Source organism: Sitodiplosis mosellana, unplaced genomic scaffold (assembly GCF_009176505.1).
Source record: "Sitodiplosis mosellana isolate CC-2019 unplaced genomic scaffold, AAFC_SMos_1.0 Smas_scaffold_6226, whole genome shotgun sequence".
In the NCBI taxonomy this organism is placed as follows: Eukaryota; Metazoa; Arthropoda; class Insecta; order Diptera; family Cecidomyiidae; genus Sitodiplosis; species Sitodiplosis mosellana.
Window position 1 is genome coordinate 19,503,249 of NW_022601467.1, and position 20,341 is coordinate 19,523,589.

The 20,341-nt window shown below is 36.4% G+C and overlaps 5 protein-coding genes and 1 long non-coding RNA gene across 12 annotated transcripts; 3 read left to right on the top strand and 3 right to left on the bottom strand.

Moving 5' to 3' along the window:
- Positions 1-9: 9 nt before the first annotated feature.
- LOC129578744 (pyruvate dehydrogenase E1 component subunit beta, mitochondrial) lies at positions 10-2,635 on the bottom strand. The gene is made up of 6 exons (XM_055467781.1): positions 2,237-2,635; positions 1,262-1,423; positions 971-1,157; positions 533-877; positions 378-458; positions 10-279 (listed from the first exon to the last, which is right to left on the bottom strand). Exons 1-6 carry the CDS (start codon positions 2,411-2,413, stop codon positions 176-178), a joined length of 1,056 nt encoding a protein of 351 aa, XP_055323756.1. The 5' UTR covers positions 2,414-2,635; the 3' UTR covers positions 10-175.
- A 113-nt stretch (positions 2,636-2,748) lies between these two features.
- On the top strand, positions 2,749-3,894 carry LOC129578745 (uncharacterized). The gene is made up of 2 exons (XM_055467782.1): positions 2,749-3,431; positions 3,513-3,894. The coding sequence occupies exons 1-2, from the start codon at positions 2,886-2,888 to the stop codon at positions 3,720-3,722; spliced, it is 756 nt and encodes a 251-aa protein (XP_055323757.1). The 5' UTR covers positions 2,749-2,885; the 3' UTR covers positions 3,723-3,894.
- LOC129578746 (DNA-directed RNA polymerases I, II, and III subunit RPABC3) lies at positions 3,843-4,615 on the bottom strand. The gene is made up of 2 exons (XM_055467784.1): positions 4,179-4,615; positions 3,843-4,084 (listed from the first exon to the last, which is right to left on the bottom strand). Exons 1-2 carry the CDS (start codon positions 4,387-4,389, stop codon positions 3,843-3,845), a joined length of 453 nt encoding a protein of 150 aa, XP_055323759.1. The 5' UTR covers positions 4,390-4,615.
- Positions 4,616-4,858: 243 nt separating this feature from the next.
- Positions 4,859-10,311, top strand: LOC129578741 (zinc finger protein 3). 2 transcript variants are annotated; one of them, XM_055467774.1, is made up of 4 exons: positions 4,859-5,172; positions 6,427-7,651; positions 7,750-8,133; positions 8,231-10,311. In XM_055467774.1, exons 2-4 carry the CDS (start codon positions 6,665-6,667, stop codon positions 8,873-8,875), a joined length of 2,016 nt encoding a protein of 671 aa, XP_055323749.1. In that variant the 5' UTR covers positions 4,859-5,172; positions 6,427-6,664; the 3' UTR covers positions 8,876-10,311. The 2 variants fall into 2 exon arrangements, with proteins under 2 accessions (XP_055323749.1, XP_055323748.1); XM_055467773.1 differs by having other exon boundaries at positions 4,893-5,172; positions 6,068-7,651.
- Positions 8,877-11,304, bottom strand: LOC129578747 (uncharacterized). The gene is made up of 2 exons (XR_008689134.1): positions 10,526-11,304; positions 8,877-10,395 (listed from the first exon to the last, which is right to left on the bottom strand). It is a non-coding gene; the product is annotated as an uncharacterized LOC129578747 (long non-coding RNA).
- Positions 11,305-11,423: 119 nt separating this feature from the next.
- LOC129578742 (protein disulfide-isomerase) lies at positions 11,424-15,764 on the top strand. Of its 6 annotated transcripts, none has more exons than XM_055467778.1 (6): positions 11,424-11,715; positions 12,225-12,448; positions 13,293-13,719; positions 13,831-14,436; positions 14,546-14,804; positions 14,899-15,764. In XM_055467778.1, exons 2-6 carry the CDS (start codon positions 12,295-12,297, stop codon positions 14,950-14,952), a joined length of 1,500 nt encoding a protein of 499 aa, XP_055323753.1. In that variant the 5' UTR covers positions 11,424-11,715; positions 12,225-12,294; the 3' UTR covers positions 14,953-15,764. The 6 variants fall into 6 exon arrangements, with proteins under 6 accessions (XP_055323753.1, XP_055323750.1, XP_055323751.1 ...); XM_055467775.1 differs by having other exon boundaries at positions 11,439-11,875; XM_055467776.1 differs by having other exon boundaries at positions 11,488-11,875; positions 12,264-12,448.
- The last annotated feature ends 4,577 nt before the right edge of the window (positions 15,765-20,341 follow it).

Here is a 20,341-nt window from a genome sequence, read left to right on the forward strand (position 1 = left end):
TACGCATAATTATTTTAGATGAATTTTATTCCTCCAAAATCTCTTTCGATGAATATTTACAATTACATATACGCCTCCGACAAATAGAGACTCCGATGTGACAATATCAATTTAAAAATTTACGTCAGACATGTCTTTAATTTTAAAAATTTATTTTCAACGTCGTCTCGCGTATCTATTTAACATTCAACACTTTCTTAACGGCTGCCACGATATCTTTGGCTTGTGGTAAAGCAGCGGCTTCTAATGTCTGTGCATATGGCATGGGCACATCAGCACCTAATCAGATAAGAAACACAATGCATTAATAGATGAGAGTTATCCAGAGGGAGTATAAATTAAAAAAAAAAATTCTCTTCACGAAAATTTGTACGTACCGGTAACGCGGATGACTGGAGAATCGAGATGGAAAAATGTTTCGTGTTCCATTAATCTAGCGCAAATTTCAGATCCAATACCTGAAATAAAAAAAAAAACATCGCATTTAATTTTCATTGAAATGGGCCAACATGCCATCGTCTTAATCACATACCGCATTGTGGCCAACCGCCTTCAACAGTGACGAGATGATTTGTTTTTTGAACAGATTTGAAGATCGTTTCTGCATCGAGTGGTCGCACTGAACGCAAATTAATGACTTCAGCTTCGATTCCGGCGCCAGCCAATTCGTTAGCTGCTTGGAGGGCCGCTTCGACAGGTCTTGAATGAGCAACAATTGTAACATGCTTTCCGGGCCGTTGCACCTTGGCTTTGCCAATTGGCAACACAAACTCTTTGTCCAATACTTGATCCGATACTGGATATTGAACACCATACACCATTTCATTTTCCAAGAATACAACTGGATCCGGATCACGGATGGCAGCTTTCAGCAAACCTTCGATGAAAAAGAGAGAAAGAATGTTTCAAATTTTGAAGGGAAAGAAAACTCCCATTGTGATGAAGGGATATTCGCTGTGTGTACATTTACCTTTTGCATCTTCACTGTCATATGGCGAAATGACTTTCAATCCAGGACAATGAGCGAACCAAGCGGCAAAGCACTGTGAATGCTGTGCGCCTACACCAGCAGCAGCACCGTTTGGACCACGGAAAACAATCGGCACATTTACAGTACCAGCTGACATGTAGAATGTTTTGGCTGCCGAGTTTATCACCTGTGTTCAACGAGCACAGAAAATGTTGACGAAAAAAAAAATCAATTTAGAATCGAGATAAAGGGGGAGAGGGCACGTGTGGGAAATTGTGTTTGAATATTCACCTGATCGATGGCCTGCATGGAAAAGTTGAATGTCATGAACTCACAAATTGGTCGAAGTCCGGCCATGGCAGCACCAACAGCGATACCGGCAAAGCCCATTTCAGTAATTGGAGTATCAATGACACGCTTATCACCATACTTTTTCCACAAGCCTCTGGAAACCTGTTGGAATAATAACAATAATCATTCACTTTTAACGGCGTTCAAGTGATCGCCAGACATTTCATTCAACATCTCTCTATCGAATGATAATAGAATGCAGCAAACAATTTATATATTGATAAGAAATGGCAATCAAACTGGCAGAACACTAGATCACTCTTCCTGTTGAGCGATGCTTGGTTGTGAAGTGTCAATGCGTGTATTGTAAATTATACACACACACACACACACACACGAAAAGTTCAACCGAAGGTTGAAGTGGTTTGATTTTGATTGCTCTTGGGAGATTGTCTATGGCGCAAAATTCAAATAATTTTTGAATTTGACAAAATCAAAACTGAAAAAAAAATTATTTTTCGATCTGAATTTTAGGAATCATCAATATTATTCAAAAAACATTCATTCGAAATGTATTTTGATCTAGTCGCCCGGACGTTTCACGGAATATTTGAATTCGAAAAATAAATCATCTGCTTTGAACGAAATGTCAAATTCCATCCAAGGGATACATTATATAATTGAAATGATGAATCGATGTTTGATTTCAATAGAAAAAAAAAATGTTTGAAGCACATATCACATGCTTAACCAAAATATTTAAGGGCTGCATGTTATAACAGTCGAATTGTATTGACATTGAATAACCCCAAAGTATAAACCACAAACTTTTCACTCACGTATGTTTACGTAATCGCATGGCACGGTTTTTTTTGCCTCACTTTGCCGCATTAGACCACTTAATTTGCTTATCATTTCTGTCAAAATCCAAATTGATTTCTGTTTAGATTTTTTCTTTCTATCGGTTATATCTACCTTGTATGCACCATCGTATTGGGCCACTTCTTCACCTAAGATAAACACACGTTCATCTTTTTCCATTTCTTCGTCCATCGCCTGGTTCAATGCATCGCGAACGGTAAGCTGTTGTGCAGCCAATTTATGCGATGTGGAAAAAGCGCGACGAGTCAGCATACGCACGTTTGACAACATTTTTCAATTTTCGAGCTAATGAACTTCGGTGGTGTGATGAAAATCTGAAAGATTCTTTTTTTTCAGTCGACTAATGCGTACGACGGATGCACAACACGATTTAAATGATAGGTGATATTACAAATTGTTTGTGCTGAAACAAGTGAACCAGCCTGTCGGAAGAATCGTGGTTCGCAATGACATATGTCACGGAATGTAATGGTACCGAATACGTTCACTTCGTATACGGGGCTAATTTAAATCAATATCTCAACTACACTCAATCACGCGTGAGTTTTTCTGCATGCGAACACGACGAACACGGCTCACTCGGATTTTGACATTCCCCTCACTGACAGCAATACGTTTCGTTTGAATGGCGCACACGCAACCATTTGTATACATTTGAGGTAACGATCAAAACTTTTGCCGAGTCTCATCAATTAAAACCGCAAATTTTGGGATGTGAAAACGTATTGGGATTGATTCAACAATGTCGAATAATTCGGAGGTGATATTAACCTTCGATAATATAGAAATCACCGAAGATGATCTGAATTGTTTACGAGCACACCGATATCTCAACGATAAAATCATCAACTTCTATCTCAAGTACATGTACCGTATGATGTTGACGCCAGAACAACAGCGCAGAGTGCACATATTCGATAGTTTCTTCTCCGAAGCACTGGATCAAATGGACGAAGCACGCACTGTTCGATGGCTGCGACGCGTCAACATCTTTGAAAAGGACTTTCTGCTGGTTCCAGTCAATATAGATGAACATTGGTTTCTCATGATCATTTGCTATCCGATGAATGTTGGCGGCAAACATGGTGAATCTGCAATGCGCAGACGATCTCGAATACTCACCTTGGACTCAATGCCACTTCATGCTCACGACAAAAAACCGCAAATGTTACGGTATCTACGGAATTTCATTCGATGTGCTTGCGTTGTCCAAAGACACATGTCAGAGGAGGAAATTGGCAATCTAACAACTCGTTTGCAAAACGTTGACGTCGATGTCAAAGAACAGGTAATTTAGAATTTTCTTTCGAACAACTTTTCGCCTTGGGAATAATTGATTTTTTTAATTGTATTTTTTCTTCCAAAATAGGTGAACAATTTCGATTGTGGCATCCATTTGCTTGCAAATGCGGAAAAGTTCTTGACCGATACATTTGAAATTCGTGAAATCATCGACCCAGAAGTGGAATTTCGCTTGAATGGCGCCCGTCTCAAACGGAATGCCCTTCGAAAACTCATCAGAAAATTGGCCGAGGCAACGGAAATTGAAAAATCTGCGATCAATTCTAGAAGTCATTAGTTAGCCCAATTCGGATAAGACGAAAAAGATAAACTTAATTTTCTTGTTCTAGAAAAATCGTTAAATGTAGTTTATTTATACTTAAAAAAAATACACCAAAATTTGTGTGGTATCATTCGATTAGAACGCCAATTTTTTCATTAAAAGATAAATGTGTTGATCAACTTCAAAACCGTGTAAATTATTTGCATCGCCTTGCAGCCGCATCAGAAGCCCACCGTACGACACATATGCGGACAATCGGCTGGATGCTTCATTGTGAGCTTCGTCGCCTTCGATCCGGTAGATTTTCCCGTACATTACGTATTCAAAGCTGTCGGCACGTGAGTCTTCTGTTTCGATTGGATTGTATTCACCGCTATCTGTAAACAGTCAAAACATGGTCATTCACTCGTTGGCTGGCTCTATTATATGCAAGTGATGAAAATATTATTGGTTATAGAAATAATCATTTACCTGGATAACCATCTTCACGCAATGTTGTGGCCAGAACCAAACGGAATTTGTCTCCCAATTCCATTGGATACAACCATGAATTGATGTCCAAAATCAAGTCCATTTTGAATGATTCAGACTCGCAATGCAAACGACTGACACGATCGAATTTTTTACCCTCCGGATCCATGTCTTTTACATTGAAAATATCTTCGAATAAAACACCAGACATGTTGACGAGTTAATTTGGCAATTTATTGTCGTTGAAATGATTGTTTGATCCTTGGCAAAATGCTCGAATCGTGGTTATAGCGGGCTGTATGTGTTTCTCACGCGTTGTGTTCAAAAGTCGACATTTAGACCGATGTAAAAATGTGACATTTGTCGTTTCAAATACAAGCTAAACTCAAATCGTACATGTGCTGCCATTGATTTGATAGCGCCATCTGTATGAAATTGTGTCGGCTGCATCGCAATCAAACAAACAAATTCCAACTAATGTATGGAGCAAACGAAACAATTAGAATTTAATCGACATTCATAGATTAATTTAACGCAATTAACTGATGACTTTGAAACAAATGCGTTGCAATAAAATGTTAATTTCATCAATTTTACATGATAAATTGCGCATGCGCCGAACAATAGTTGATTGTGTGTTGATATCATAACAATCACAAACTACGACACATTCGTATAATGTGTACACACACCTATTGACCCACACACACACACACACGAATGGGCACGAAACTGAAACTGACATCGTATGTCATTTTTAGTGGAGCGAGTTTCTTGTTTACAACAAATTTTTCGTTCATTCTTTCTCAAAATTTATTTTCGCCCAAAAATCAGCGATCTTCTTTGGTCTAGCCCCAAAAAAACACATTTATATCGTCGTGGTCATTGAATGGTATTTACATGCCATTTTGTGCAAACGAATAAAACTAAATGAAAACCAGGAAAAAATAGTGGCGAGAACGTTAATCAACTCAGACGACGCCAATCGGAATTGGTGAGTGTAGTGCATTATTGTGCTTTAAATATAGAATTAATCCTAGTTTTCACTGCACTCGAATGGAGGCTTGTTACAAATCAACGCACTCGAAATAATAGACCCATTTGGGCCTAATAGAAAAACAAAACCAAAAAAAAAAAAACACACATTTCTTTTGCATTCAATGCAAAATGTTATGTCATTTACGATTCCGTCGATCGAATTCCATAATAAATCGAGCGTAAAATTTCGATGTGTAAATTCCATTGGGTAATTTTTATTTGGTCGTTTAACCGATCATTGAAATCATTTGATATGTTGCAGACATATTTTTTTCTTGTTAGAACCAACTGAATGGATTTAGGTTTCGTTTTGATTTTTGCTGTAATCATCGTTTGAAGTTTGAAAAAAGAAATGAAATGATAAGAAAAGATTTTGGTTTTTTTTATTTTGAAAAAATTTCACGCGTAATTTTTTGGATAATATTTTTTTCTTCGATTTGATCATAGGCCAAGTCAATTAATTATATTCGAGGGTTTTGTAATGCATGCTCATTCCTTTTTTATTACTTAATTTTTTCCATGTTTTTTTTTTTCAAAATAAATTCGTTTATTCCACACATATCCATATGGTACAATAGGCTAGCGGCTTAGTTGTTTGATCAGTAATTTGACTTTAAAATTCAAACCAAATTGTAACACAATTAATATTAACGAGTTAAACAATGTAATGCGAACAATTTTATAGTGAACATGGGTATAAAGTACCGTTTACTACTCAACAACTAAACGATACTAAAACACTTTTCCTTATCAATCATTGCACATTATGTATTTAGTAAATTCGAGTCAACGAAATGGTCTGGGATTTTATTAACCTTATTCTTATTTTATTTCTGTTAAATGCAAATAAGATGTGCATATTTTTTCACCACTTCATATGTGCATACATAATTGGAAGAGAGAGAGAGAGAGAGAGAGAGAGAGAAACGAAAGAAAAATTTGAACAAAGACTTCAATTTTATCAACGTAAAAAGGTTGTTCAGTTTAATTTTTATCGATTGTTTGGGTGTTTGACGGCACCATTTTTGGCCTCGAACGAATAAACAAAAAAAAACAATAGACTTTGACTGATTGTGCGTAAAACAGTAATTATCATTCACAAATGTATAACACATAGAAAAACCTGAAAATGTTGTTAGACGAACCAAATCCATTTTCCTTCTATTTCTTCTTCTTCTTCTTCTTCTTCTTATTCTTTATATAAAATTAGAAATTGCTAATGGTGGCGGTACTGTGAACGCTAGAATAACACTTGCGAAAACATTTACACAGAAGTAAGCGAAACTTAGAAAACAGCTTCGATCGAAATAAACCAAAAAAAAACATACATAGACACACAAACACGCATACGTATATACAACAAATTCAAATCCCGAATGAACAACATCATTCCCATGAGATATGGATTGTTGAAAACGGTCATCCATACAAAGTAAGAATTAAGCAGTATGAAACGCGCTAATGTTATCGATACTAAAGGGATAATGGTTACTGGTGCAACTTCATCAAAACGTTCCTATCAGTTGCGCGGCCCGGCAACAACAAACCCCAAACGATCGCCTTCAACTAACAAAATTTCGGTTCAGGGTGGAAAGAAATTGAGTACAAATAACAGTGATCAATCCCATGAAAATGCAACTAGCGACAATTCGATGGGTTCGGATACACAGGCCAATCGAACAAGACGCAGTAGCATGCGACTAGGATCACGTAATACAATATCGAATGTAGGTGGTGTGAAAACGCGCACAAAACGCACTATTCCAGATAACAACCGTGCTACAATCGGCAACAAGAAAAGTAAAACGACTCCGCTTCCATCTTCTCCTCCTCCACCACCATCACCATCATCATCACCACCACCACCATCACCACTACCATCTGCGTTGTCTCCGCAACCAACAAACGATACGGACGATGTTGTGGACAATGGTCGAAAAGTTCGCGGTTCAAAATCAATAATTAGAGATAGTAAAAATGGTGTTGGTAACAGTAATCATATTAACGGTAGCCATAATAATAACGATCATGATAACATTGTGGAGGATACTGATCCGATTGATAGTAGTGATGACAAAACCGATACGAATTCATCAACAAAACCAAAGACGAAGCGCATCCGTACTAAACGTAGATATATTTGTAACTTCTGTGACAAAGAGTTTTTAGGTGGCAACGATTTGCGCAAACACATTCGCATCCATACCGATGAGCGACCATTCGAGTGCCAGCACTGTGGCCAACGATTTCGACAGGGTGGATGCCTGAAAAATCACATCGCTTCGCAACATGGCACTTCCGAAACATTTACATGCTACTATTGCAACAAATCGTTTCCGATCAAAGAACGACTTCGACTGCACATGCGACTACATAGTGGCGAGAAACCTTACCACTGCAAAATTTGCTTCAAGCGCTTCGCTCGTGGTGGCCAGGTCGGTGCAATGCCCATTTATTTACATTACATTCGCCAATTTTTCTGTTCCCTTCTCAATGATTTTAATACGATGTATTTTTTTCCCCGAATTTACAGTTGACCCAGCACCTGGCAAGCCATTCGGGCGTGAAGAAATATCGTTGCACCCAATGCTCGAATTCATTTTCGTGTTCGGTCAATTTGAAATTGCATGTAAAAAGCCACTTGAATGTTCGTGACTATACGTGCCATCTTTGTGGTAAATCATTTGTACGGCCAGATGCTTTGAAAAAACACTTGACATGCTTCCATGAGAATGTGAAGGCCTTTTTCTGCAGCATTTGCTCACGAACATTCAAGGGTCATTTGCCGCAGCACATGCGAACACATGAAAATGTTAAATCGCACGGATGCGCCAATTGTGGTGCAACATTCTCACAAAAATCCCAGCTAATCGTTCATCAGCGCATCCACTCGGGTGAACGACCATACCGATGTCAGGTATGAAATGTAGAAATTTTTTCGTATTCACAATATTTTAACTAAGAAACAAGATGTTCCAAAGCTAATGATATTTTTCTATTTTGGATAAAAACAGGTGTGTTGGCAAGCGTTTGCCCATTCGAGCGTACTGAAGTTGCACATTCGTAAGCACACCGGCGAAAAGCCGTTCAAATGTTCGGTGTGCAAAGACACGGAGACGGCATTCTCACAATTGCCACATTTGAAAACGCATATGAGAGCCATTCATGGCATGGACAAAGTCTACCATTGTGAATTCTGTTCGGAATATTTTAAAACAAAGCACGAACTCCAGGAGCATAAAATCAAATGTTCGAAAGCACCAAAAGTGTCGGAGCACCAGGTTGACGATCAATTTGGTGGCCATCATGCAGCGGTTGAACCGAAATGCTCGACCAAAGAAACCACACTATCACGTATGCGGCTACTGATTGCGGTGCTATTGAAGAAGATTTCATCACAGGATCGACTCAAGCAGCTCGGATTTGATAAGCGATTGATTGACAATGTGCTGATGGATGCACTTAAAATGGCCGGCCAAGATGTAGTCACCGACACCAAACTACATGAAGTTGAACGCTTGCGGGCAAATGTGAAAATCTTCTTGGACTGGTCCATACCGGATACATACATGAAAAAATTCAAAAATGAACAGCGCAGCACCGAAGAATTGCTTGAGGACCTCACTAGTAATTTTAATCGTCAGCCAAAAAAAGCATAGATTTATTTTTGGTTTTTTTTTTCTTTTTCTTCATTTTATTTTTTAAAAGAAAAACAAAAACCCTAGTTCAATGGAACACACAAAAGCCGTTAACGAGACAGGTTTAGATGAATTTTTTTATACATATATATATATATATATCAATCAATCAATGATGCAATTATTAAAAACAAATTATATTTAGATTTTGATGAATAGTAATGCTAGAGCATTGTTTAGCCATTTAAACGAGAGAATGAATTTCTTCATTTTATTTTTATTCTCGATTTGCTATTATCCAAAGAGGAACATAAACCAAATATTTTGCTTTTCCTATTCAAATGCCATTGTTTTTTCTTGTTCGAATTTAGTTATTTAGACAATGATTGATTGATTTTTTTTTCGAAATGTAACTCTAGTCTACATTTAATTCAGAAGAAAGAACAGAAAAATTTATAACGATAAAATATCACGCCTGCGAATTCAGTTCGAAATTCATTTCATGCTGAGACAAAGATGAAGAAAAAAAAATGTAAAACTAAATTATGTGATATTTAATGGCCTTTTGTATGTTTTTTGATAAACGAAGAAAAAAAATGACAAAAAAAACAAAGTTTCAAAAAGAAATCCATTGCATAAACATAACCAAATCCATCAATTCTTAATTTGAGAATTAGAATGATTTTTTTTTATTCGTTTGGATAAAGTATAAAAATGCATACATGAATCATCTATTCAATATACATATTCGTTCTCTACGCATAATAACAAAAACAAAACGAATTTTACATGTTTCAATTTGCTGAGCAGAAGTCAAATTATAAAATAGAATAAAATTTAAACGAAAAAAAAAGGAAATGTCATTTTTGCAATAACTCATTAGTAATGTCATTCTAAGAATAATCATCGTAATTTTCATTTTGTTTACTACAATTAGACGATAATAGTTGTTCTCAGTGTTTCTTGTTTGATACTTGAATAGAATATTTATTAGGAAATGGAGAAAAAGGAGGAAGAATGATTAATGCCATTGCCACAATTGCCATCAATTTCTTTTAAGTCGACCATAGATATAGATATGAAAAATGCAAGTGAAAAGGGCGAGACACATCATCATGAATGATGATAAGCGACGCGTAATTATCGCTTATCCGATATCTGAAGCGGTCTAATCAAAAATTGAATGAAAAATAAAAGGGGAAACACCAAAATCGTAACAGTAGTTAAACAACTCGGCCCAAATAGTAAAAAAAACCATTTATCAAGTATTTGGTTTTTTTCCCATATGAAACATATCGGACATATAAACAAAAAATAAAACATAAATGGCATTTCATCAATGTATAATGAAACGGTAAAAGAAATTTTGCTACCATCAAATGTAATTCAAATTTGATTGATCCAAATGAAACATTTTTTTTTAAAATATTTTCTCAATAAACTGTAATTAATTGCAACACGTTGTATTTGCTGGTTTTTATCTTGAGCTACAGTTTAAGGTGACACGACGAAAGTCCACATTTCTCATCATGTCCATGAACCTTCCCGTTTAATTTTATTTTCAGCGGCAAAAAAAAAGAAAGCGGAAAAAAAAACAAAAGGAGAAAATTCAATATTATTTTGAAATATGAAATTCAATCAAGTAAATAAAAAACAAATTGTAGACTTTACGTTGCACATTGCGCTACTGTTCGCGTTGGCAAAGGTGAAACAGAATGCCGAAGAAAAAAAGAAGATTGTTTACTAAATTTAGCGATGATGTGGTTTCAGATTGTGGAATTATGGATTTGTACGGTGTAAATTATCAGAAACGAATTCTCTTTTTTTTTGGAAAACCAACGAAATTCGATCTGGATAAAGACTTGTGAAATGCCATTAAATTCGGAACATGCCCCAATCCCTTGTGAGTGGAAATTTCGACATGTAAAACGTTTGTGCGAACCGTCATCGATATATATATATATATATATGTGGCACACACTGTGAATATCACATCATTGTCAATACGACGCAGTGTCGCAAACCATCTTTCTTTCGTTCCGGCAAATAATCATGCAAATGTGGGATTGCGGCAAAATCGTAATGCAATACAGCAGCATATGAACCATATGGCTGGAAAATAGACAAAAATCGCAACCGAAAATATGCATTCCGATTGGTGGTGACGTTTTAAAATAAAAGACCAAAACGAACAGAAAAAAAAGTGTCATTAAACTGTTCTAATTTGTTTGCCGTGGAAAAAAATAAAAATCAACAAATTTCAGCCACATCGTTGCGTTGCGTCCATCAAAACAATATTGTGCCGGCAAACGAATGTATCATCAACAATGAACGTCAGCTAATGAACACGTAAAGTGTATCCAAAGCTTTGCTTGTCACCATACAAACCGCACAAACCAATACACACGCACTGCAATGTGACGTTGGCTATGTATTGGTGGCACGGCTGTCACTGTGTATGATGTACACATAAAATCAGAGCGTATAGAGAGTGGACAACAAAAATCTGATCAGCCAATGAATTGTGCCCACGATGATACGACGTAATGCCACGTTACGGATTTGTCGTGTCGAATGTCAATGTCTGTGTGCATTGAAACCGACAATTGACGCTAGTATTGGTGCAACAGACGACGTAGGCCATTTGTATTTACATGTTTTACTGTTTTTCTACGCTTTTTCTACTTCTTCGGCTGTTGTTTCATCGCACGAATTGAATGCTGTGTATTATTTCTTCTCGGCAACCAATGTGAAACGGAGCGAACGACGTGGAAAAGCAACGTCACTACACACAGCATCGTGTGGCAATACTCAGCAATAATACACATATTCTCGGTCGGTTGGTTCGGTCGTACGGTTCGGTGTGTGTGAGTTCATATTGCCTAGCGTTAAACATTTAAAAAGAGTTCACAAAATACTTAAAGGCCAGCGAAATAAATCTCGACAGTAGGAAATTTTACTTGCAACCGATTGGTTTTTAGTTCATTTTAACGGAGCACATTACGTCTCATCGATTTCAAAGTAATTAGAATTTTTTGGCGATTATTTTTTTAACTTGAACCATTCGATTGATGAGAAAGCAATGAATAATTGATTTTAAATCAGCTGCATTATAACCATATTTTCTTGTGGAAAAAAAGCAAGAAAAAGAACCAATTGCTTGATTTTTTTTCTTATTGTTCAACATTCGTACTCGAATTTGATTCCATTAGTATTTTGTGACTTGATCCATAATCGGAAGTTTTAACGTGAAAATAATCTTCAGCTTATATTAACACAGAACATTAACAAGATTTTGTCATTTTTCATTTAACATTCATTGATTTTGGAATTTGGTTTCTCTTCCTCTTTTTTTTTGCACACTCTTTAGTTCGTTTCATCATTTATTTTTTCGTTTCTGTTGGTGTAGAGTAATCTCGAAACAAACAAGCGGGCGCAAAATGTATTTATTAGCCGTAGCAACATGCATACTTGCATTCTCTGGCTTTGTTCAGTGCGATGCCGAACCAAGTGTTGAAGGTGGTGTTTTAGTGCTTACACAGGCAAATTTCCAGAACGTAATCAAAGAAAATGAATTCATCTTGGTCGAATTTTGTAAGTATCATTCCATTTCCTATCTATTCGATTCGTCTCTTTCTTTTTCTTTCTACATACATTCCGTGTATGCGTCGTGTGTACGTTAAATTCATTCCGGACATAACGAAAGAGACAACAAGCGACGTAAAGATTTTCTAACCTCTAATATCTGGATGATAAACTTTGGTTTTATTCTAAACAATCTCTCTATGTGTGCACATATTCCGGTTCGAATTGCCACATACACAACATAAGCGTGTTATATGAATACCAACAGCAACAACAACAACAACGACCACATCAAATAATACAGCAACTGTACACATCTTATGAGTCGTCGGCTTTACGTTTCTTACACATGTTATATGATGCAGACTTAAGAAGAAAAAAGGGTGTTTTCGGCAAATTTCCTAACAAAAAATGATGAAAATTTTGATAAAAAAAATGAAATTGTTGAGTCACCCTGTTTATGGCGTACAATTTTAAATTGGATTTTTGTAAAATCATTTTAAACTTTTTTTCGGAGAACGACGCAACGACCAAAAGTCGTTGTCAAAGTTTTTTTTTGCTACTTTTTTTTATAGATAAGAAGTTTGATGTGTCAAATAAAAGTAATTGCACCATATTTTCACGGAAGAAAATGCATTGGCTCTGTTCAACATTTTCGAGTCGGCATCGTGTAATATGTGTCTCCGGAATGACGTTACTATTTTTTCTTCATTTTCACAATTATTGACAAATGGCAGGGCAATTTGTAGACATTTCATAGTGATTAAAAAAATGTATCTTCACATTCTAAGTGTTCTGGTAATGTTCGGCATGTGTCTTTAACGATTCGGTTTTATCTATCTCTTTTGGACAGATGCTCCATGGTGCGGACACTGTAAACAATTGGCACCCGAATACGAAAAGGCCGCACAAGCGCTCGAAAAGCAAGGTTCATCAATTAAATTGGGCAAAGTTGATGCCACCATCGAATCAACATTGGCCGAAGAATACGGTGTTCGCGGTTATCCAACATTGAAATTCTTCCGAAACGGAAACGAAGTTGAATACAACGGTGGCCGTACATCCGAAGAAATTGTTGCCTGGGTTACCAAGAAGACTGGACCAGCTGCCGCTGAAATCAAGACTGTTGAAGAATTCGAAGCCCTTACCAAAGAAAACAAAGTCGTTGTTCTTGGTTTCTTCAAGGATCCTGAATCAGCCGAAGCTAAGACCTTCTTGTCAGTTGCCAGCGGCGTCGATGAATATCCATTTGCCATTACTGAAGCTGATGATGTGTTCAGGTAACTTGAACGAAGGAAAAAAGCACATGCGCTGCAACCGATTTAAACAAAACAGACATACTTAGCAACCAAATTTGTTTTCTTTTTCTCGACCATTTTTTTTTTAAATAGCAAATACGAAGCTAAAGATGGAGCTATCATTTTGTTCAAACAATTCGACGAAGGTAAAGCCGTGTACGAAGGTGAAAGCAACGAAGCCGAAATCAAGAAATTCTTGACCGCCAACTCAATACCATTGATTGTTGAATTCAACCATGAATCAGCCCAAAAGATCTTCGGCGGTGACATCAAGAGCCATTTGTTGATGTTTGTGTCAAAAGAAGCCGGCCATTTGGAGAAATACGCCGACAAAGCCAAAGATGTTGCCAAGAAATTCCGTAACGATGTTTTGTTTGTCACCATTAATGCCGATGAAGAAGACCATAAACGTATCTTGGACTTCTTTGGAATGGAAAAAGAAGAAGTTCCATCAATGCGATTGATCCGTTTGGAAGAAGATATGGCCAAATACAAGCCAGAAAACAGCGAATTGGACGCCGATAACATTGAAGCTTTCGTGCAATCATACATCGATGGTAAATTGAAGCAACATCTCTTGTCACAGAAATTGCCAGAAGATTGGGATAAAACACCAGTCAAAACACTTGTCTCATCCAACTTCGATCAAATCGTTTTCAACAAAGACAAAGATGTACTCGTTGAATTCTATGCTCCATGGTAAGCATTCCATTTTACACATGGCCATATTTCCAGTTGATATGGCGTAGCCATTAGCTAGCTCAAACTAGATCAATCGCATTTTTTTTTCTAAATACTTTGTTTTTAGGTGTGGTCACTGCAAACAATTGGCTCCAATCTACGATCAACTCGGTGAGAAATTCGCTGACTCAGAAACTGTTGTTATTGCCAAGATTGATGCTACTGCCAACGAATTGGAACACACCAAAATCACATCATTCCCAACAATCAAATTGTACAAAAAAGGTGATAATGTTGCTGTTGACTACAATGGCGAACGTACATTGGAAGGTTTTACCAAATTCTTGGAATCAGGTGGCCAAGACAGTGAAGGTGTTCCAGATGTTGTAAGTATTCCTCCACGCCCACCCTTTACCATTCCATTTGATTTCGATTCACGCATGCTAAAACACTTGCTTTTCCTTTCATTTTCATTCACAGGAGGAAGTTGAGGTCGATGAAAGCGACGAAGTACAACCAAAAGACGAACTTTAAGTAAATAGTGTATAGCGATTTGCTTAGAAAGTATTTATATGCGATCCGATGCGCAAAATACACTAAATACAGTGTGATTCTAAAAAAATCCGAAGATCCCAAGTTAAAAGAAAAAAAAATTTAATTATAAATATAAGAAGAGCTAAACTTTCATTTTTCATTTAAAAAAAAAGGATAAACAATTGTTTAAAAAAAAATAGAGAGAAAGAGAAAATAATTTTACACAGATCAAGATCATAAAAAAAACAGCAACAACACAGCATTCAATAACTCTGCACATATAGAAATGAAATGAAGTAAACGTACGTTATTTATAAATAAAACATCGTACATTTAAACAGAACAAAAGGAGAAGTTTAGTCAGTGGAGATGTAACAGTTTTACCGATTCGGGGGAATTAAATTTTAAGATGAGAGAAACAGCAAAAAAAAACACAAGAAAATCGAAACCAAGTAAATAAATAGAGTGAAAATGAGATATTATGAGCGGGTGTATGCTATACAAAGAGAAAATGTGATCCTCACATGTCACCAGTTAATGACATTATTAATTATTTTTTGTAACCCCGTTCTATGTTCGCGTTCATTTTATTTCGATTCATTTAAATGAAATCTCAGAGAAATGTCTCTCTTTGCACGACGGAAAAAATGTTAATAAATTCATGACCATTTTTTTTTTAAATAAAAAAAGGGAAAAAAATGTTTCTATCGATATTAGAATATCACCTGATTGGTTAAAGAATTCAAATTCAAATACTTAACAATATTTTTTGTCTTGTATTTTTTTAAAATAAATATAAAACAAAATTAAGAGCGAATCGTCTTTCTTTTTGCATTCAATGGCTCTGACAAAGGGTCGATGAAATTACAGCGGACCCATGCGGATCCAACTAAACGGCTATGCTACGCAACTATGCAAAAAGTTCACACGTTGTTCGGTGAGTTTTTCAAAGTGGTAAGTACATCTTAAGTTCAGGCTGGTATTTAAGTTCATCGTTCAAAGCTTGTACTTGAATTTAATGTGGCTTGTGATTGCAAGTACAAAATGATCAAAGATCATGGAATATATGAACGAGATGGCGCTCCCCGCTGGAATACACAGTTGGATGCCGAATTCTATAGTCAATGAAATGTTCATGTTATAATTATTCTTATTTACATATATTTAATCCATTTTCTACCAAGGTGCAAAAGTGGGTTCGAAATCAGTAACCAATAGTCTATCTATTGGGTCTGGGAATTAGTTTTGTCGATTTTTTTAAATTTTCAAACATTTATTTGAATACCAAAATGAAATTACATTTCAATCAAAATATTGTCCATCGGAAGCGATGACCTTCTGCCACAATGTGGGCAATTGACGGATGCCTGCCTTAAAAAATTCCTCATCTTTTGAGGCTATAAATGCATCGAGCCAATTTTGGATTTCTTCAACTGAAGAGAACCGCTCTCCGTCCATATGGTTTTGCATCGATCGAAACAAATGGTAGTCGGAAGGAGCCAGGTCTGGGCTATACGGGGCGTGAGCCAAAACTTCCCATCCGCTATTTTCCAAGTAGTTTTTGACCGATTTCTCAATGTGTGGCCGAGCATTGTCATGTAGGAAAATCAATGTCTCTTTTCTGGTCTCCCATTTCGTGCGTTTTTCTTTGATTGCTTGTTTCAAACGTATCAATTGTTGTCGGTAGAAAGGCCCATCGATGGTTTGACCACTTCTCAGCAGCTCATAATACACCACTCCCTCCTCATCCCACCAAATAGACAGCATTACCTTGTCGCCGTGAATTTCTTGTTTTGGCTGTGATGTTGCTGGTTGGCCGGGCTTAACATACGATGCTTTGCGCTTGGGGTTATCGTAATGAATCCATTTTTCGTCACCAGTGACAATTCGATACAGAAAACCTCTTTTTTTGTGCCTTGCGAGCAGCATTTCGCAAGTCACTAAACGCCTTTCAGCTTGCGCTGGCGTCAATTCATGTGGTACCCAATTTGACAACTTGCGAATGAAACCAAGGGCCCTTAAACGATATCCAACAGTGCTTCGGTCAACATTCAATGCTCTGGCAAGCTCATCTTGAGTTTGACTCGAATCTTCATCGAGCAATGCCTCCAATTCCGCATCTTCAAACTTTTTTGGCTGGCCGGGACGTTCCTTGTCTTCCGTGCTAAAATCACCACTTTTGAACCGTGAAAACCACCGTTCACATGTACGTTCCGATGGAGCATGCTCACCATAGGCTTCCACCAACATTCGATGCGCTTCAGCCGCAGTTTTCTTCAAATGAAAGCAAAAAATTAATGCTTGCGGGAAATGTTGCTTTTTCGGTACAAAATTTGACATATTTAAGGCGCAAAAAAAAATGTTTATCCAAACTTCGATGAAATGATAGATGATGATTTTTGTAGTTTGACACTAGACCACTCATGTGAAAAAGAAAAAAGTATTGCCCGATACAACCATGCAAGGTTCGCCATCTTTTGAAAAATCGACACGATTAATTCCCAGACCCAATAGCATAATTTTTCCCTGGGAACTCCGTAAAAACTGTCATATGGAAAATTTTTGTTTGCAAACCATATTTTTGTAGGCTCACAAACTAATCAAACAAAAACCGTTATGCTTTATTTAAAAATATTAACTATAAGTCTATTTAGAGTTATTTTGGCATGAAAAAATGAAAAAAAAATGTCAGATGGAAAATTCGTCTTGTAGTTTTCCAGAAATGCCCCGGAAAATTTTTGTTCGATTTTTCGAACATTGGTCATTAGCCCGGGATTCTTTATTACCTCTAAATCCACCCTGGGCTTCCCTAAGTATTATTAAAAATAATGTTCAACACTTGCTTTTTGAGTATATGTCTGTTATTCTTGCCTATCTCTAGGTCGACATATAAATAGGGATGGCCTTTGTTCGAAAAATCGAACGCTGGTAGAAAATGGGTTAATAATAAAATATCTATGATAATTGAAAGAAAACAAAAAAAAAATCTAGCCATCAATAATAACTCACAACAGTCAGTATTTGTCAGAACAAATTTCATCCAAGTTTTTGAGCAATAAATTCAAATACCTGTAATAAAAAATGCCGTTAAACAAATAAATTACCTTTTCATAGACTACAATGAATAATGAGCGCCACTTTTTTGTTCGCAGCTGTTCTACATGCACTCGATTCAGTTTAGTTTTAATGGTTTAACGGTGTCATGTTTGATTACACATAGCTATGTCATTTAATTAGAATTGAATAAAAGCCATTCACACGACTGAAGTTTCTATTGAATCGATTAAAGTCATCACTTAATTGACAAATAATGTTTTTTTTTTCAGCTTTTGTACAAGTATAGACTGAAAGGTAATTGAACTCTACAAAAAGGTTTATTATTGTTTGAATTTCAATATATTGTTATCGCAAGGATTTTGCATATGTTCAAATCAATACAAATATGAATGGACATGACTTTGAACCTGAATAAATTTCAATATCAATAGTTCACCTTGTGAAAATTCTTTGTAATAGGATAAAGTTGCGAGCAAAAGTGACACAACTCAACATTGAGCAGAAAAAACGTTAGTTTACGACAGCCTAGGAAGATGTCGTTCGAACGTGTGAAATGCTGGCAAACATGTGACGGGCCTGGATGAAAAATGAATATTTCAATCACATGTTTGGAAAAATCCGGTATCGAATGCAGAAAAAAAACGCAGAAATTTTTTTTACAGAAAAACAAATTGCAGAAAGAAACAAGACCGCAGAGCGGAGCGAAGCGAAGAAAATTTGCAGAAAATCAAAAACGCAGAAAAATTGAAAAAATACGATTTTTTCGAAAATTTGTTGACCACAATAGATCTCGTCCGACGCCATTCGTATCAAAACCAATACACTTTTTGTGCATGCTACTACTTCTTCTTCTTCACACTATCGTACACATAATCGTGCACAATGGAAGCGGCCATATTGAATATTTATAGTGTATTGTCATTATTTCTTCCAATATGGCGACTTACAGTATGTGTTAAGAAGAAGAAGCAGTACCATTCCTCAGTTTGCATACGGACGTCCGACGCGTGTTTTTTTTTAATCTGGCACATCAGCCAAATTAGTGCCAGGCGATAGTTTAGGCCGCCCTGAGTTCATAATGGGCCATGGTTTTGGGTAAAGGTGCTTCTGCCGGGAGTTAATGACTATAGGCGTTCCCACATTTCAGGAAGAACGAATTTCTTGATGAAACTTAGTTTTTACACCAGTACTCCGGTAATTATTGGTTTTTTACCTATCAATTCAAGAAGTTATTTGTTCAGACGATCACGCAGAAGCGATTCTGTACTCTCAAAGCTATAATATGTTTCAGAAAATGGGTTGAAATGGGTAAATTTCGTGGAAAATGGTCAAAATTAGTTACTGTAGTAACTACAGGTGGGCGTTTTGCGATTACTTAATCACTTGCACAATCATTTTTCGGGTGATTAAGATGGCACTTAATCACTTTATCGCTATTAATCATGATTAAGTGATTGTGCAATTGATTAATTAATCATCGATGATTAAGTTGTTGTCTTAATCACGATGTCGCCGTGATTAACTGTGACAACTCAATCATGATTAAGTAAATAGTTAATCATGATTAAGTAAATTCTTAATCATGATTAAGATGTGATTAACGAAATGATTGTGTAGATTTAAGAATTTACTTAATCATGATTAAGTTGTCACAGTAAATCACGGCGACATTGTGATTAAGACAACAACTTAATCATCATCGATGATTAATTAATCAATTGCACAATCACTTAATCATGATTAATAGCGATTTAATAATAATACACCGCCAAAGACTGGCTGTTTTTATTCAATTCTCATGATTGAAAAAAAATATAATAAATATTGTAAATAGAAATGATTCTGCATAGTTACATTAAATGGAATGAGTAAAAAATATACATTTTTCTGCTTATAGCGTAAATCACATTTGGTTAGGAAAAAAATGCGTGTTGTAGGTATTAGCTAATGACTTTAGCCTGAAGACATTATCAGGAATCTTTTTGAGTGACGATTTAAAGTTGTTGCGTGAAGAAGATTGTTGAAACAATGGTTTAATCAGGTTTGAGTATGAACACATTTGGTTGATAGGGGCGGTTTTCGTGATACTTAATCGCTGGTCGACAATTTTAAATAAATCTGAAATTCGGGTATTCCTTGCGTTTGTATTCTGGGTGACGAAGTTTTTTAGGCGCGGGCAATGAACAATATCATTGATGAGATCGTAGAAGATCATCATTGAAGCGTTGATGCGTCGTCTTTGTAACGATTGCATTTCGAGTCTAGACAGTCGTTGATCGTAGCTTGAAATCGTGTAGTTGTTCGCTGCATTCTGATATTCTCTCAACGCAAA

Bases quoted from the DNA above. Each gene is read 5' to 3' on its own strand.
- LOC129578744 (XM_055467781.1), bottom strand. From the start codon at position 2,413: ATGTTGTCAAACGTGCGTATGCTGACTCGTCGCGCTTTTTCCACATCG. The intron at 1,424-2,236 runs GTAGATATAACC...TTATTCCAACAG, and splicing joins AATACGATGGTGCATACAAG to GTTTCCAGAGGCTTGTGGAA. The intron at 1,158-1,261 runs GTGAATATTCAA...CGTTGAACACAG, and splicing joins CCATGCAGGCCATCGATCAG to GTGATAAACTCGGCAGCCAA.
- LOC129578742 (XM_055467778.1), top strand. From the start codon at position 12,295: ATGTATTTATTAGCCGTAGCAACATGCATACTTGCATTCTCTGGCTTT. The intron at 12,449-13,292 runs GTAAGTATCATT...TCTTTTGGACAG, and splicing joins ATTCATCTTGGTCGAATTTT to ATGCTCCATGGTGCGGACAC. The intron at 13,720-13,830 runs GTAACTTGAACG...TTTTTTAAATAG, and splicing joins GAAGCTGATGATGTGTTCAG to CAAATACGAAGCTAAAGATG.
- LOC129578741 (XM_055467774.1), top strand. From the start codon at position 6,665: ATGAAACGCGCTAATGTTATCGATACTAAAGGGATAATGGTTACTGGT. The intron at 7,652-7,749 runs GTCGGTGCAATG...CCGAATTTACAG, and splicing joins GCTTCGCTCGTGGTGGCCAG to TTGACCCAGCACCTGGCAAG. The intron at 8,134-8,230 runs GTATGAAATGTA...GGATAAAAACAG, and splicing joins AACGACCATACCGATGTCAG to GTGTGTTGGCAAGCGTTTGC.
- LOC129578746 (XM_055467784.1), bottom strand. From the start codon at position 4,389: ATGTCTGGTGTTTTATTCGAAGATATTTTCAATGTAAAAGACATGGAT. The intron at 4,085-4,178 runs GTAAATGATTAT...GACTGTTTACAG, and splicing joins GCGTGAAGATGGTTATCCAG to ATAGCGGTGAATACAATCCA.
- LOC129578745 (XM_055467782.1), top strand. From the start codon at position 2,886: ATGTCGAATAATTCGGAGGTGATATTAACCTTCGATAATATAGAAATC. The intron at 3,432-3,512 runs GTAATTTAGAAT...CTTCCAAAATAG, and splicing joins ACGTCGATGTCAAAGAACAG to GTGAACAATTTCGATTGTGG.